Below are 16560 nucleotides of genomic sequence, written 5' to 3'. Positions count from 1 at the left end.
GACCTGCCCTTCATAAATCCGTGTTGACCGGACCTGATCACCTGGCTGTCCTGTACGTGCCGCGTGATGGCACTCAGGATGATCTGTTCCATGCGTTTCCCTGGCACTGAGGGCGGACTGACAGGCCTGTAGTTCCCTGGGTCCTCCCTCGGGCCTTTCTTGTAGATCGGCGTCACATTTGCCAACCGTCAGTCAGCTGGTGCCTCCCCTGTTAGCCAGGACTGTTGGTAAATGATGGACAGTGCCTGGCGACCACCCCTGCTGGCTCCCTCAGAACTCTTGGGTGGATCTCGTCCTTTCAGGGGCACTGCATGAAGGTGGCTGGTCCAGCGTGAGGTGAGGTGCTGCGAATGGGCCCTTCCCTGGCAAGTGTGCAGTGGCCGGTGCTTCCCGAGGGCCGTGTCTGGTCGCTTCTGGAGAACGCTGTCAGCGTCCAGAGGGACTCTGTGTCCTGGTAGTCAGACTGCTCCGTCGCAGCTCTGTTACAGAGCTCGGTTAAAGCTGCTGGGCCAGCGAAACAGACGGTTAAACTTCTCATTGTTTTAGTCTTGAGGTCAAAGCCAGCCCCTCCTGTCACTGGCAGCAAGAGAACTCCTTGTCCACCGAAACGGTCTGGACTTTTTTGTGTGTTCAAAAAACACACAAAGGCAGGCAGTTCAGCTTTTCCTCGGGATGATTCTCTTGCACCATGTCAGCAATTTTACTGCCCTTCTGTGACAACTCATAACGGGTTCTGAGACCTGCCCATCTCTGGATGGTGGTTCCAGCGAGGCGCTTGAGCCAATACGTCTCTGGAGTCACTGCTCTCTGCTGTTTTATACCTCAGTCTTCTGAACCTCTGTAGGTAACATAGGTGCCAGCCATCCGGCCGGCAATGCTTCCGCAGCTCTGGGTCGGTGGCTCCTGTGGCTGCCTGACAGCCGTCCCAGGTTTCGCTCCTCCACACCACTTGAACCAGGTTCCCACGGCAGATGCTGTTCGAGACCTTCAATAGCTTGTTGCGAGTTCCTCCCCCAGCCGGAGCTGCCTGCTCCCTGCTGCCCCTCCTCTGCCCTGCGCAGAGTGTCAGCAGGCATAGACTGTAAATGGCTGTTTGCGAGTCCCCCCCCCAGCCGGAGCTGCCTGCTCCCTGCTGCCCCTCCTCTGCCCTGCGCAGAGTGTCAGCAGGCATTTGAAATTGCAGTAAAAGGGAAGGGCACAGCTTACTGCTGTGTGGGGAGCGGTGGGGAGGAGGATGAACTGGAACCCAGTAGATGGGCCACAAATGCAGAGGAGCCGTGTGAAATCATGGTGTGAACTGGTGTCGGATTGTGTCCTGCAGGTTGTACAGAGCGGGACACGCTGTGTGCAGAAGTGCTGCTCGCTTTCTTACACTTACTGCTGCAAAAGGATTGAGGCTGCAGTCGAAGGACGAGCACGTGCTTTGCTGCCCATTTCGGTACCACAGAGTGTCGGCTTTACTCGTGGCCCCACTGAGCCGGATGTCTGGTGACTGGCGTTCTGTGACATACCCAGTAGCCTGGGTCCTCTCGATCATCACTGAGGGGTTTTCAAGCTCTGATTTTTAAACAAAGATCTAACATCTTTCCCCCAGCCCCATTCAAAAAAATGGTGGTTTCCTGCTTGGTTTGGGGTTTTTTTAACAGTGTTTGTCCTTAGCTCTGGGAGAATGTTTGTGTAGTGTCTTGTTCGGTACAGGTCTTGTTAGGAAATACAGTTCTGATTGGGTTTGTATCTGAAAATACTGTTGTTGGAGCACAGAGCCATGTGTGTGCCTGTAGAAACGTGTGTAGTCCAGCTCTTGAAATTGAGTTCAGAGCAGGTTTAGAATTCTGTCTTTGCTCCCCGAGGTGGTTGTAAGCAGTAGGACAATACTTCACCTGTGGATGTCTGAACCTGCGGCAGGGCCCTGGGCATGTAGTGCTAACAAACTGCTTTTTTTCTTCCTAATGTGAAGGCAGACCTCCCGCCTCCACCCTTTCCTCCCCCCACGCTTTATTAAAACCCATGTCTTGGAAACAGCTTCCCAGTCGGTTCTAATTGTGTTTATGTTTTGCTTCCAGTAGGAATTGGAACTGAAATTATTCATCCACTTCTCCGAGCCTTCTGAAAAGTGACTAAATGCAACTGGGTCAGATTGTCTGTGGGAATGAAGTGGCTGGGAGAATCCAAGAACATGGTGGTGAATGGCAGGAGAAGTGGAAGCAAGTCGTCTAACGACCACGCGCAGAGTCAGAGCAAACTGCCGCACACAGGAAAGGAGAATCCGAAGACCGGCAAAAATGGCATGGAGAGACGATCAAGCAGATGTACGTACGCGCCTACGGGGCTTTGTGCCACAGGGGGCTCAGCTGTCAGCCTGCAGGTCGGGCTTCTGCCTTGGCTCGGCTGGCGGAGGAGGTCTGCGAGCAGCAGTGGTTCCCGCCAGGATTCACTGCGTTTGGGTTTGGTGGGTGCCTGAACTCACCTCAGGAATGCAGATCTCCTCAGAGCCAAGCAGAAGTAACAGGAGAATAACCGGGGGAGATTCATTTTGAACTGGTGTCAGTATGAAATCGGTGATTGGCACCAAGTGAGAAGTGGAGCGGTTGGACGTGGATGACATACAACTTGAATTGCCAGCCCAGCTTTCAGCAAATGCACGTGTAGAAGTAAACCCCATTTCGAATGAGGTCCCGTATCAATAGACATTATGGAACGGTTTCAAGAAGCATGGGTTTATTTTTGCTATTGGTCTGGGATGAAGGACTAAATCCAAATCCAGAGTAAGCCCTTTATTCAGATTTGGGGAAATCAGGACTGAAGCCTTCATGGCTTCGGGAATTTTAGAGGTAGGTGTAACTGAACTGTCTAGGCTAGAAGGACGCTTTTAGTTGGGGAGGGGAAGAGAGAAAGAAACCGAAATTAATCAAAGACACCGATTAAAATATATTCTAAAATACTTTCTCTGATGGCTGCTACATGAGTGAACAAAAGCACAAGTGAAAAATCAATTGTGCTCCTGCTTCTTGAGATATTTTATCTTCTTCCTTAATTGTTCTGTAAGTTCCTCCAGCTGTCGGCCGCCTGTCCCCAAGCATAGCTGGGCTTTGTAGCATTCCTCAACGGTACCTAATTTGTACTCTCTTGTTCGCAGGTAGCGGTGCTTCAGGATTTGAGGGTCAGAGTCGTTACGTGCCTTCTTCCGGAATGTCTGCCAAGGAACTGTGTGAAAACGATGACCTAGCAACTAGTTTGGTTCTTGATCCCTATTTAGGTTTTCAGACACACAAAATGAATACTAGGTAATGTCTCTTTATTTTTCTAGAAAAGAGCTTCGTAGTTGATGTAATCAGGGCAAAACTGGCGTTTCTGGCATGTTTAGCAAAGTCCGAAGAAACGGGAATTTGTGAGCAGCTTCCGCCATTCCATTGGTGTGGCCTGTCAAGCGGGGGCTGGGGCGCTCGGACAGCGGGCAGGCGTGACACCATCACAGGGCTTTCTGTCAGCCCTCGCGCGAGGCTGTGCTGTGGAACGGTTGTTAACAGACAACGTTTCCTCGCTTGTAGAGTGAGCTAATTCTAAGAGTTAATCCATGAGTCGTTTGAAATGTTTCAGAAGCAGAAGTTACTGTTTGGGGACTTCTCTGGGGTTTTGTCATGTGCCTGGGTGCTGCCTTTTTTTTTTTTTTCTTTCTCCTCTGTCCTTACACTTACGACACCAGGAAAAAGATCGAATTCCTGATTCTCAGGTGTGGGTGCCACTTGATCTGAACTTCTGGCAGACCCACGCAGAAGGAATGCTGCTCACGTGTGTCTGTAGATGTGAGATAAGTTAATGTACACCCGGGGAACTTACTTCACAGAACCGCATGTCCTTTAGCACCGTTCTGCACCTTTCTGAGTTCTCTTGGGCTGAACTCGGCAGGGTCTTAGGGTTTGGTTCGTGCTTCCTCCTGTGTTACAGATGTACCACCATCTGTTCTGTATGATCTGTCGATCTCTCTTAAACTTTGCTTGCAGACCAGATCTGCCCCACTAGCTGAGAGGAGGTGCTGTGTATCAGTGCTGGGTTTCCAAGGACAGGAATCGCGTGCTCCCTGCTGTGCAGCAAGAGCTGGGGCTTCCAGGCAGCACGTCATGGCAAACGGGCTGCCCAGCCCTTCAGACCATCGCTGTGGCTGTTTCTAAAGAAGAACCATTTACCTGCAGCACAGTCACATAACCAGAGTGTCAGTGAAGTAGCTTTTCGTATGTGTGTGTCGAGTCGATTGCTTCAGGAAGACTGCTGGAGTGGTTGGGGTTGTCTCGTAACAGAGGCAGTTGCTGGTATAACCTGACAGCAGGAGTCACACGTGGAACGGCAGCAGTGTGGTGCTAATCTCTGTGAGGACTGACTCCAGAGAGGGGGCTGGTGTTTGGAGAGTGCAGCATCCATCTTTCAGAAGAATGCCTGAGTTCTTCCTTTTCCTGCTGTGCTGTTGGCTACAGTCGCACCTCGTGCCCAAACCAGTGTCAGGGCAGATGCTGTTGCAGCTCGGTTCCAGCAGATCATCGAGCTAAATTCATATGCTCAAAAGACTTTTCTGTGTCAGTGCATGAATGTTAACCAACGGGTTAATTCTCCTGCCTTCTGCTGAGGAAATGATGTTGTTCAGTAGTTGGAGAAGGTGCTTTCGTAAAAGTTATTTTCTGCTGCTGTGTTTCCAACACCTAAAATAATTTTTAATTGCTGATTTGAATCAGAAGACTCAACAAAGGCTGTCATCATGTATTTCTTCCTTCCTCAGACTTGAAGAACAGTTACAGGCAATCTTCAGGGATGATAGTTCACAGTCTTGGAGCACTATGGGAAATCCTTAGGTCAGGCTAAAACTTCTACCAGAAACACATCTGGCCTCTTTTGTAATGTCAGATTGAGAGATTCCAGTTGTTGGAATGACTTAAAATCAGCATTGGCGTAATTCGTGTTCCCCTTTTTGGCACAAAGCTGACATCCCCCTGTTAGTGTAGCTGTGACATGTAGATCATCTTCCCTCCATCGAGCAGCTGTAGATGTCTAGAGATCCTCGAGTGCGTTGTTGTTATATGGCTGTGAGGGAAGGCGGGGCAGAGCAAGTGCGAAAAGCCTGGACCGTTCTCATAGTGATGGATTTGGGTGCTGGCATCTGTTACTGCAGTAGAAGTGAAGCTTTACAGCTTACCTTTGGGCACCTTCTGCGCCAGCAGGAGGAGGCCACGGGAGTTACATGGTTTGTGTGTTGGGGTGCCCTTCACATGGAACAGCCACATATGGTAAGCAAATCTTTCCGGTTCCCTTGTTCTGCTCTGTTTGAAGGTGCTGTGGAAGCACGTGCCACGTTCTGCTTTGCTGTCGGAAGCATGTAAGAAGAGGTCTGTGTTTTCACATCCAGCAGCCCAGCGAAAGTTAATGGCCGCTTACCGGAGCTGTCCTTTGGAAGCCAAGACTGTATTTCTGTGTGTACAGGTGTCTTCTGTGTAAGCACTCTCTGTACTTCATTCATTCCTTTAGCTGAGGAGTTCAAGACCTCCTGCTTTGCCCAGAGGATGTTGGTTAGAGAGAAAAAACCTTGTAACGTTCTAGTAAAATTCCTGGATTACTGTTGGAACATCTTTGTTTTCCATCTTCTTTTTTACTGATTTTACGGTGGTGACAAGAACGTGACTGCTATTTTTCTTTCCGGGGGCTGTAAAAATGAAGTCCTGCGATTCTTGAATGCGTCTTGGGAGCTGGGCTTGTCGCTTTGTAAGCTGTCAAGTCAGTCGTGTCTGGAAGAGCTGGAGACTATTCTCAGAAGATTGCAGTTGGATCCCCCAGTGAGGTTGTCTGTATTCCTCTGAAGTACCTTCTTGTCATCAGAGATGTAAGGACAGCACAAGGTGTAGGTCTGGAAATGTCTTCAGTGGCTTTACCCAAAAGTAACTTGTTTTCATCCTCTTGGATTTCCAGGAGAAAGCAGGTGGTTTTCAGAGCTTCTGGCCCTCTCTGCAGGCCCTGTGGTCATTCTTCATCAAACTGGTAGCTCTTACCTTGACAGAACAGCAGCTTAGCAGTGAATGAAAAAACCCAAATCATATGTTAGGAGGTATAATCTTGACAAGCAGAGCTGTTCTAAGACGTTTTGTTGTGTCTCGTAGAAATCCCGTTACATCAGACCTTTTTTTGCTGTTGCTCCTGGCTTGGTCTGGCATGCGTGTCCTCTGAAAATCAAACTGATCTCCCAGCGATTGCTGCCTGGGCTGCCGCTTGTCTGACTCTAGAGGTTAAAACTGGCCCTTATGAGAAGCCGCGAGCGCTCTTTCTCCTCTGCACATCTCTCTGTCAGAGGCCTTTCCCTGGGCCGAGCGCCGAGTCTCGAGGTCATGTGCCTTAATGGCCGCTCCTCTCGTTAGTGTTAGAAGCGTGAGCGTTCGCATCCTGAGCCAGACTCCTGGTCACGCTGTCTGACTCTTGATCACTGCTGTTACCAGTCACTGTTGTGTGCTGGTTCCTGAAGGCACCGGGGCGGTGCTGGGGAACGCCGAGAGCAGTTCCAGTGTCTCCCTAAGCCTGCAGGTAGTGTAGGCAGTCATGCACGTTGTGCTCTGTTGTAGGAGAATCTGGGGGTGTTTCCTGGCTCCCTGTTGCTGCTGTCAGGGAAGTTCCTCACTGGAGTGTGGTGCGAGCGGTTCTGTCCAGTAATGTGAGTCTGGAGGACCAAGCTTCAAGAACTTCTGTTTTCCATAGTAGGAGTGAGGTGTTTGGGGCTGGAGTGTGGGAAGCTGGTTTCTCTCAACACGGCCCCAAGAGCAGTTGCTGACCGTGGTGTACACCACCAGTCGTTCCTGATCTTGACAGAGTACGTCACTCTTTGTCCCTTAGAGTCACCGTTGAGCGATACAAATGGCAAAGCAGGTCCGTGTCGTTGAATTCACGTGTCTGCACTGAATCTCTTCTGCACTCCTCAGCTCATTTCAGTCTGTTAATTAAAGTGCTTGGTGTTCGTCTTGAACAGCATTTGGAGGTAGAACGAGTTACATGGCTTCTGCTAGGTGAGGTTAGGTGGCTGTGGAGTTCACCTCCAGTGCTGTGGAGGTGCTGGCTTAGAGTGCACAGCTCTTAGGCAGTGACATCCCAAAGCTTTTCCAGTCTTCAGACCTCAGTGTCTCCGTACTTTCCAAACTGAGTTTGTTTGACTTTTGCATAAAATCTGCTTTCTCCATTTTTTTAATTTATTTTTGCTGATAACTTTGGTGAAGTCCTTCAGCTTGCTCCTGGTTGTCCTCTTTCGCCATGTGTAATCCCGCACAGTGATTACATTGGAACTAATTGCTGCTGAATGTTTTGGATTGAAAAAAAAAATAAAAAAAATCACAACTAAAAAAAAATCCCCAAACAACCAAATACACCTCCCCCCCGCCAAACCGACAGCCCCTGTCTTACTCTTACACAGTTTTTCAAGTTGCACCTTGAATTTCCATAAGAAATGTTCCATCTCAAAAGATGGTGTGGCTGGCGCCCAGTAGTCGTGGCAACTACTAAATTAAATGTACTGTGTGGAGTGTTAGGAGTGAAGTGTTGGGTTTTTTTTTTTTTGTGACCCCCATGTTTATTTTAGAAGGCACTTATTCGCTAACCACATTCAGGAGACTGTAATTACGAGGCTGTTATTGACTTCTATTCTAGGCTGTATGGGTGTTTTGACCCTGCTGGTGCCTGTATACTTCCAGTTCAGGGAATTTAAGTCAGGTGGATTATTTTCTTTATTAAAGTCATTCCAAACTTTGGCCTTTAAAGAATGTGGGTTTTATTCCAGATAACAACAGTGGAGATTAAACACAGAATGAGCTGATTTTATATAACTCATACTGCATGATTGGGCGGGGGGGAAGCCAAACTGCACGTTAGCTAAATCAGTTGTTTCCACTTCTTGTAAGAAGATGGTTCTCAGCTCCTGCTGTGCTGTCTCGAACGTTTAATAGCCCCGCTGCATCTCTGCTGTCAGAGGAACGGTGACTCGCTGTCCCTCCGTAGGCACTTATGTGAAAATACCATCCAGAGAAAGTGCCGGTTGCTGAGAGGTTGGTGGGGTGCGTGTGGTGGTAACTGCGCTCTTCTGGGTGGTCTCCAGTCAGAAGTGAAAGAGGTTTGGAAGTGTAACTCTTCATCGTGCGCTACATGGAGTTCCGTACTGGACCTCTTGCAGCACTAGTTTATCCTTTCTGTTCACACTCCCTGCTCTTGGTGTTGAGGCTGAGTGAGGTACTGTGCTTCTGAACTTACCAGGAACTCTCCTCTAACTTCCTTTGTAGGCAAGGGCAAGCATCTCACTGACCTTTGGCTTTATACCTTCGAGTTTCAAGATTCTTTAAGTATTCCCGAGGTAAGAGAAACTTGAGAGAGAGAGAGAACGCTTTGCTTTCCAAGCCATTTTCCTACGTCTTCCTTACTGAGTCCACTTTGGTTTGCCCATAACTCCTAGGATCCTCTTTAGCTGGTTTGGAAATGGCAATAGCTGTAGCTTTTGGGGATCTTGTTGTCTAGGGAGAAACAAACACTTCCTAGGGAAGTGTGGGAAGTTTCTGTTCTGCAGCTTGCAGGAAGAAGGGCTGTCAGCATTTCTTTAAAGGCGCTGTGATAGCCGAGTCTCTCATGCTTTGCTTACTTCTGACAACGGCCTGTTTCGCACGGACTCTGTGTTTGGCGAGACTCGACCCCTGAAAGTGTCCGTAGGGTGGCTCAGGGAGTCTGTGCCTGTGAGCGGATTCAAACACCGGACTGTCATGTCCAGTTTCCATGCTGGAATCTAGTATCGGTCCTGTTCGTAGCAGCAAGCCAGAAGTCCGGCTGAACAATTCTGATGGCCGTCGACTCTGTCTAGAGGCTGGGTTGGCAGGCTCGTTGTGCTGGTTTTCCTGTGCCCCTCCTATCTCTCTCCTCTTTGAACTAGTCTCCTATTTGACTGTCTCTTGAGCCAGTTTCCTTAGCTCAGTCATACATTTATGTTTAGCTGAGGGGTCTTTCAAGGCTCTCGTCTTGAACTCCTGTAGACCCTTTGGCAAACACGTAGGTTTTTTAATGTTGTGTAAATGAGGCAGCCCTGTGACACCACAATGGTGGTGTTTAAGGTTGCTTCTCAAAACCAATTGGCTTTTTGGTAGGTAGTGCTGGGAAAGGCTAATGAAGAAGCTGAATTTCACGATGCTCCTGGGTGGAGTGAAGTGTCCATCAGCAGACTCCGCGTTGTTAAGGAAGGCTCGACTCCTAGGCTTGTGTGGCATATTGGCTGCTTCAGCGTCTCCAATCAGAAAGTGCCTTCTGAAGTGTATGTGGAGATACGCCCAGTCCTGAGGCTTTCCCGAGGAGCCTGGGCGGCAGCGTTCTGACTTAGCTCAGGCTTGCTGCACTCTCAGTGTGGTTCACGTGTGCAGTTGAGCTGTGAACAACTCCCAAACGGGGGCTCAGCATGCAGCGTATCGGTCCCTTCCTTTGATTTGGGAAGCCTTGAAGTGAAATGCTGTACATCACGATGTTGGTTTCCAGCGTGTTTCTGTGTACTCAAGGATAGTTCTTGCTTGTTTGGATTCCTGTTTATCTTTTCGCGTTATCTCTGTCTTGTCACCATGTAAAAAATCATCAGTGCAACATTGTGATGGGAGCGCTGCGGGAGGTCCATAGTGTTCATTTTCAAACCCCTGGGCGCCAAGAGTTGTGTTCTTTGAAGAACCTGGTTCCTGGTTCAAGTTTCAAATGCCTGCGTAGAGTGGGATGTTCATCTGACCTTTCCATGATTGGGGGGATTTGCAAACTCTTCACCCCCTTCCTGTTTCCAGCCGCCTTTTTGGCCTGTGCAGGAGTTGGGTATACGCTAACAATCGTACTTCAGGAATGGCACTACAGGAGTCCCTGCTGGGCACTTGAGGGAGTTCCACCAGCAATGTGGGATGCCCGAGACAGGAACCCATAGAAACTCCTGCGGGAGGTGACCCATGGAGATCTGTGGGTGACTTCGAAAGGCTTGGGGACAGGCTGAGAGCTGCATGAAGTAACGGGTCGTGTAGACATCTCGTAAGCCTCTGAGAACGGTGTGTTGTGAAAGACCTGAAATACGAGCATCCCTTCAGGGCTCTAAGATGTGCTTCTAATTGCCAGAAAATGTGGGTTGTCAATTCTTTTTGTGTATGTCTCGAGAGACAGTTTAAACCTGGCATCTGCCCTGCCCTTTTTTGCTTTGGTTCCTTTTTTCTGCTAGTCGTTACTTGGGATGCTGCTTCCTGTAGCTTGCTTGGACCAAGCTGCCCCTGGAAGACAAACAAGTGTGATTATGTTCTATCAGCACATACATCGCCTGTCTCAAGAGCCAATGCAGTTTTGAATGGGATGGGTTTTCCACCTAGCTTCGCTCCTGCAGGTCACTTAGCTAAAAAAAATGGCACATTTCAGCATAAAAGATGTAAGGGAGAGGGCACTCACTCGTGTAGCCCAACAGGAGCAGCCATAGCTGAAATGTGTCTCTTCCTGTGGCTCCTCCTCCTGCAGAGTTTGCAGGTAAAGATGTGATCAGAACGTTGACTGGTCATGTTTGCGCAGGTCGGTGTGTGTTGTACTTCTCGTGAGGCACCTGCAGACAGGTTCTTGCTGGGAAAGCTGTTTCTGGTTGAAACAGAAAACAAGAGCCAGTCCTACTGTGAAACGAGTCGGGATCAGATGAGGCTGGATCATATGAAATCCCCTTAATGACTGAGGAAGCTCTCGGTTACAACTGTCAAATTTGGGGGAAGTCTTTCTGGTTTGGGGAGAGCTGGGAGATACTCTTCTTGTATCTGACTGGCAAGTCGAGGGAGACACTGCTGTGCCACACAACAAAAGTAACTGCCATCCTGTCATCCATAGTCTGAGGGGAGTTTTCCCCCACGGTGAGGTCTCAGCAGCCTGTTCGGCTGTTGGCTTTTAAGGGAGATGGGATGAGCGTATTCTGTAATAAAGAGCTTGACCTGAAACTTCTTGGCATGGTACGTACTAAGTGAGCATCTGTTTCTTGACTGACTCTTACTGTCTTGTTAGATGTTATTCCAGCCAGGAGAAAACTTACCTAAAGTCCTCTCGGAACTACTTCTGTATCTCCTGAGAGCTCACAGGGTTATGTGAATAGTTTCTGCCGTTATCAAGATCTAACAGATCACATAGTCATCAGATCACAAGGCCGTTTTCCGGGGAAGGTGTGTAAACACGGAACACCGGTCACCTGGCGCAGCTGCTCTTAGGAGGCGTCTCTTTTGTATCGGGCGCATAAACACAGCACTTTGCTTCTGATGAAGGAAATTGAGTCCTCATCATTGTTAGTTATTTCTGATTAAACTCTTAATTAAACTGTTTTACAAGGTGGAATAAAATTGGGATGTGCAGCATTTAAGGTGTTTTGTTTCCTTCGTACAAGCTGCATAGAAGAAGCAAATCACTTGGTGATCTGAAAAGAAGTTCCTTGCAGCATTCAGTGTTAAAAGATGAGGATAAGCTAAGTGATGTGGTAGTTTAAAAACCAGGGCGTCAGTGAGGGAGCTGATGAGCTTCCCTTCTGCGAGACTTTATTAGCCCTTGTGTACTTTTGTCATCAAATCCAGATTTCGTTTGGTAAGTTTGAGGAAACGAATCAGCATGGTAACACACTTGAGCAACAGGTCTGGTGGTGTGGATGTGATCGAAAGCTGTTACCTCGTTCCGTGCCTCTCTCCTACACGGTGTAAGCAGAAGGTGCAAGCTGTCAGTGGAGCTGCAGAAAACTGTTCCTCCTGACCATGGAAAACATTTGTCATTGTGAAGAGTCCACTGGGGTGTGTCATACGCTGAAGAGCACCCACAGCCCACCTCCACCGCAGAGTGGAGCGTGTCTGGGTCTGTGCTCAGTCGAGCCGGTTCTCTGGTTTGGTTCTTCCCACTCTGCGCTTGGCAGCTCGGGAACGGGGCTCCTGCTTCTTGCAGGCCTGTAGGTTTTTGCTGTAACCGGTGTTTCCTTACCCAGTTACACGATACACAAAGGAGATGAAGGATAGTTTTTCTGAAACCTCAAGCGCTGGGAAAGTGGCAGAATTCTCTGCTGACGTATTATTGTCATAGTCTATCTCCCCGTGATTTTCAGCTACCTGTTTCCTGTACCAGTATTTTGGGGAAAAATTGTTGCGCTTGCATGAACTTGCCACACTTCAGTCTGCCACCAATGTGGTGTCTGTGCGGCGAGTGTTACTGTGTGGAGTTGCTCCGTGTGGAGCCATCGGGAGGTGTGTGTTCAGTCTGCAGCCTACGTAAACCCACCTGGTGGATTTGTCAGTATAGTGGGGCTTTGGGTTGGGCAACAGTTGGTTTGAAATCACTCTTCAAGAGCTGCGCTGCTTTTTTTTTTCTTTGGCCTCTTCAGTTGCGCTGTCTAACTGCTCCCTATTTAAAATGTAATGTCGTATGTGAGATTGTAAAGGGCTTAAATTTAAAATCATACACACACCCCACCCAGCTATGAAAGCTGTCGATCTCTCGACACCAGTGTTAACTGGAAACTCCCAGCACCCGCTCCGTTTGCATTCAGTGGTAGTGAATTCCCTGGGACAGTAACGCTTCTGTGACACCAGTTCGCATTGATGGGCATAGAAAACAACGAGATACCATGATGTGTTGGTTAATCTTTGCTATCAGAGAAGCGTTTTATAAATGAGTGGTGCTGCTGGGCAGATGGAAGGGTTCACTGTTCCGAGCAGTGTGCTCTGCCGTTACCCCAGGAGACGGGGGATTGGAGTACGTGGTGGTCAGTTTGTGCTGGCAAAGAACTCTGCTGCGAGTGTTTGTGAGGAAGAATTGAGAATGTGTAACGGTGGACTGGAATAGCTTTATTCTTCATTTCAGATTTCGACCTATTAAAGGAAGGCAAGAAGAACTCAAAGAGGTGATTGAACGTTTTAAGAAAGATGAGCACTTAGAAAAAGCCTTCAAGTCCTTGACGTCAGGTGACTGGGCCCGGCACTATTTTCTTAACAAGAACAAAATGCAGGAAAGGTTGTTCAAGGAACATGTAGGTGTATTTGTAATTAATGTGCTTTTTCAGATGGTTGAAAAGCTAAGAAAATGTCAGCATTTCGTAGGACTGTAGCAGTAGTCAAGTGACCCACTGCTCTGTTATGTGTGATTTGTTTTATTGCTTTTTGACCCAAACAGCCTTTGTTTTTCAAAGCTCCGCTAGCTTCTCCCCTCCTGGTTTTGAGTTAAGTTCCATCACCTTTTATTGAATGGATGCGTGGAAGGGAGAACCCATTTGCCTCTTTTGCTGTTGGCTAAAGTCATAAGCAGAAGAGAGAAGACCTCCTTCCAGGAGATGAGTTTCGACGGCTTCTTTCATTCTTTGGAAGGGATTTTTCCCCTCTCCCTTTTTTGATTTGTTTTGTGGGGTTTTTTGGTTTGGTTTGGTTGGTTTTTGGTTTTTTTTTTTTTTACTTACAGCTATTGTCAATCAAATTGTGTGACAAAGGTAGAGGGAGAAGCGGTACCTCAAAATGCCTCGGGTTTGGTGTAGGGGCTTTTGTGGGAATGCTATTCCTCTTCCTCCGCTTCCCACACCCCAAATCCATTTTTCATATAGCATAAAGGCTGTCAACTCTCAATGTCGCAAGGAAATAATGGTATTTTTATACTTTTTTAAAAAAAAACCTCCTTCAGGAGTGAGCACCTTGTTTTCAGACACACCCAGAAGGAGTCTGGCCTACTTGAAAGTGTGTCAAATCCAGTAGCATAGAAAAAAGTAGGCAGCAAATTCTGCTTTCTCGAAGTGTTTTTGAGCAATACGGCCGCACTTCAACTGAAAAGAATTGATCCAGCACCCCCTGAATCCCGTAACTCGATTTGTCATGGAAGCAATAGCTTTTTCAGAACTGGAAAGAATCAGACTGGCTCCTGTAGACTGTTGGGTCTCGGTGGTCCTTAAAGCTCTGGGGAGAACTCCAGAATGCAGCTACCCAGTGACTTGAAGAAGAAATCACCCATTTTCATTGGCTGGACCAAACTTGTACCTTTTGAGACATCTCTAATTTTTGTAAACTCTTTGGATGGTCACGTTAGCCACATGAGGATTCCTGCAAGCCGCTCTGAAGAAATAGGATTACGTAGGGAGTGGAGCTAGAATTTGTGATCAGAAACGCATTGCACAACCAGTGAACAGCCCCTGGCAATACCCTTTTTTTCTGTGGCTTTTTGTACAGTTCACTGACTCTTGTTATTTTCACTTTAAGTTCCTCACTGCATTTGTTTTGCTTGTAACAGCAAAGTCCTGTTTTCTTTCACTGCAGGTATTTATTTATTTACGAATGTTTGCGACTGACAGTGGGTTTGAGATCCTGCCCTGTAACCGGTATTCGTCTGAGCAAAACGGAGCCAAAATTGTTGCGACAAAAGAATGGTAAGAAATACTGTTGACAGTTGTGTTCTATTTCTGTCAGTTATTTTAAAGATGCTAAGAAAGGTGTTGAAAAGGTAAGATTTAGAATTAAAACCTCAACCAGGGAAATAAATAGAGTCTTGTATTTTTACTTACAGATTAAATGTGGTGTCTGGTTTTGCGAAGTTACTGGCCCCCTGTGAGAAAGGCCTGTGTCCAGGCTCACGTTGTGCCCAAATAATTGGGGGGGAAATGAGTTTTTCACCTTTGGGTGAAAAGCACTGGGAGTGTTAACACACTGGGGGGTGTTGTTTTGCCAGATAAGTCCCTCCTGGAAACACACAGCGGGAACCCCAGTGTGTTTGCTCTTTCTGGCTCTTCATGACTGTCACCACGGGTTCCACCATCACAGTATGATCCGTGGTTCTGGGGTGGGGTTTTTCGCTTTGGACTCTCCCCTCGGCTGGTTCTTTGGGGTGGAAGTTTTGTATTTAGGTGTATTGAAAATGAGAACTTTTCGCACTCAAAATCTTGAGTGACCTGACAGAGAGCAAGACAGGAGAGCTGCTGCTTAGCCCTGCTGACATCTGGAAAACTGCTGAGACTCAAAACTGATGGAGTTCTCAGCGCTCTCTGTAAAAGGAGGATTTTGCACTTAAAAGGCTTGGCTTCTAGTTTGTGTCCTTCAGGCGTGTGTATACCTCCATACACACCTGCGTCAGAAACTTGGCCAGAATTTGGACTGGCCCCTTGAGAGAGCAGTGGAAACAATGGCCTTGCAAGAGAGTGACAGTCACGCGCTGCTTCATTGCCAAGCGTTCAGTGCCTCTGTTTGTGATGGCAGATTGGCCATTGCGCAGCAAGGCCTCGTGATTTTGTTGGGGTGTGGGGGTAGTTGTGTCATCCTGTCCCCCCACACCCCCAGTGGTCTGTTGCAAGGGCCAGCTTGACACTGAGGCACTGCTTGTGAGAGGGGGAAACACCTTTCGTGAATTCCGGCCGATTTCTGAGTCAGCGCTAGGCCTCGTTTATGACGCCGTGGAGTTCTGAGCACTTTCACCGTGCTGTGTTTTCCTGGCCAAAGGAAGAAGTGTGGGAAATGCAAACAAGCAGCTGGAGGAAGTCAGAATGTCTTGAGTGCTGATGGGAAGAGAGAGAGCACAAAACCCTGCTTTGGGTTTCAACAGCTGCAGGAGCTGAAGTGATCAGCTCCTGCAATTTCTTGCTTGCAATCTCGGGAAATGGAAATTGCAGAAGCAGCGGTGGTCACGTCTGTCAGGACAGATGTCGCTGATTCTGCCGAGTAGCATAAAAACACCAATTTCAGGTCTGACAAAAAGTCTCTCTAGCCCAGTGCCCTGTCTCCAAAGCAGGTGGTGTACAGGGGTGGGGAAACGGTTTACGGAACGCTTCCTGTTAGTGCCGATTCTCTTTTTGTGAAATTCCCTTGTCTTTGGGTGTCTGTGTTCTTACTGCTGCTGCTCTTTTCACACCAAAGGAAACGGAACGATAAAATAGAATTGCTTGTGGGCTGTATTGCCGAACTGTCAGAGATGGAGGAAAACATGCTGCTGAGGCACGGGGAGAACGACTTCAGCGTCATGTATTCCACACGGAAAAACTGTGCTCAGCTGTGGCTGGGGCCTGCTGCATTCATCAATCACGGTGAGTAGCGGGTGTGGGAGCACGTTAAAGAGCAGGAGCTGTTCCGCTCCGAAGCGGTGGTGTGTGTGAGCTGCAGCCCAGGGAACTGAGAGAAAACATCTGTGGCTGGCAGCCGGGAGCACTGAGGACAAAATCCTGTTGGGATTTTCCCAGACCAAAGCTGAGGGGCCGTGAACTGGGAGATTCTCAGAAGGCTCTCGGAAGAGATGCCACCTCAGTGCACAGAGAGTGGGAAGAGGCAGCTAAATTGGCGGAGCGTATTGTGGGTTACCTGGAACTCTTTGTGAAGCGAGGCAGCACTGTGGCTGGCAGCCGGGAGCACTGAGGACAAAATCCTGTTGGGATTTTCCCAGACCAAAGCTGAGGGGCCGTGAACTGGGAGATTCTCAGAAGGCTCTCGGAAGAGATGCCACCTCAGTGCACAGAGAGTGGGAAGAGGCAGCTAAATTGGCGGAGCGTATTGTGGGTTACCTGGAACTCTTTGTGAAGCGAGGCAGCACTAC

At 48.3% G+C, this 16560-nt stretch overlaps 1 protein-coding gene across 1 annotated transcript in view; it reads left to right on the top strand.

Moving 5' to 3' along the window:
- The first annotated feature begins 2149 nt into the window (after positions 1-2149).
- The window catches only part of SUV420H1 (suppressor of variegation 4-20 homolog 1 (Drosophila)), a 20564-nt gene continuing 6153 nt past the window's right edge, over positions 2150-16560 (top strand). Inside the window, exons 1-5 of the mRNA XM_010136095.1 lie at positions 2150-2309; positions 3137-3284; positions 12871-13036; positions 14304-14413; positions 15891-16057. Of these exons, the coding sequence (XP_010134397.1) occupies positions 2150-2309; positions 3137-3284; positions 12871-13036; positions 14304-14413; positions 15891-16057 (751 nt within the window). The remainder of the gene's footprint in view (positions 2310-3136; positions 3285-12870; positions 13037-14303; positions 14414-15890; positions 16058-16560) is intronic.

Source organism: Buceros rhinoceros, unplaced genomic scaffold (assembly GCF_000710305.1).
Source record: "Buceros rhinoceros silvestris isolate BGI_N320 unplaced genomic scaffold, ASM71030v1 scaffold33295, whole genome shotgun sequence".
NCBI classification, from domain to species: domain Eukaryota; kingdom Metazoa; phylum Chordata; class Aves; order Bucerotiformes; family Bucerotidae; genus Buceros; species Buceros rhinoceros.
Note: the sequence above shows the minus strand (reverse complement) of the source record. Positions and strands in the feature narration are given on the sequence as shown.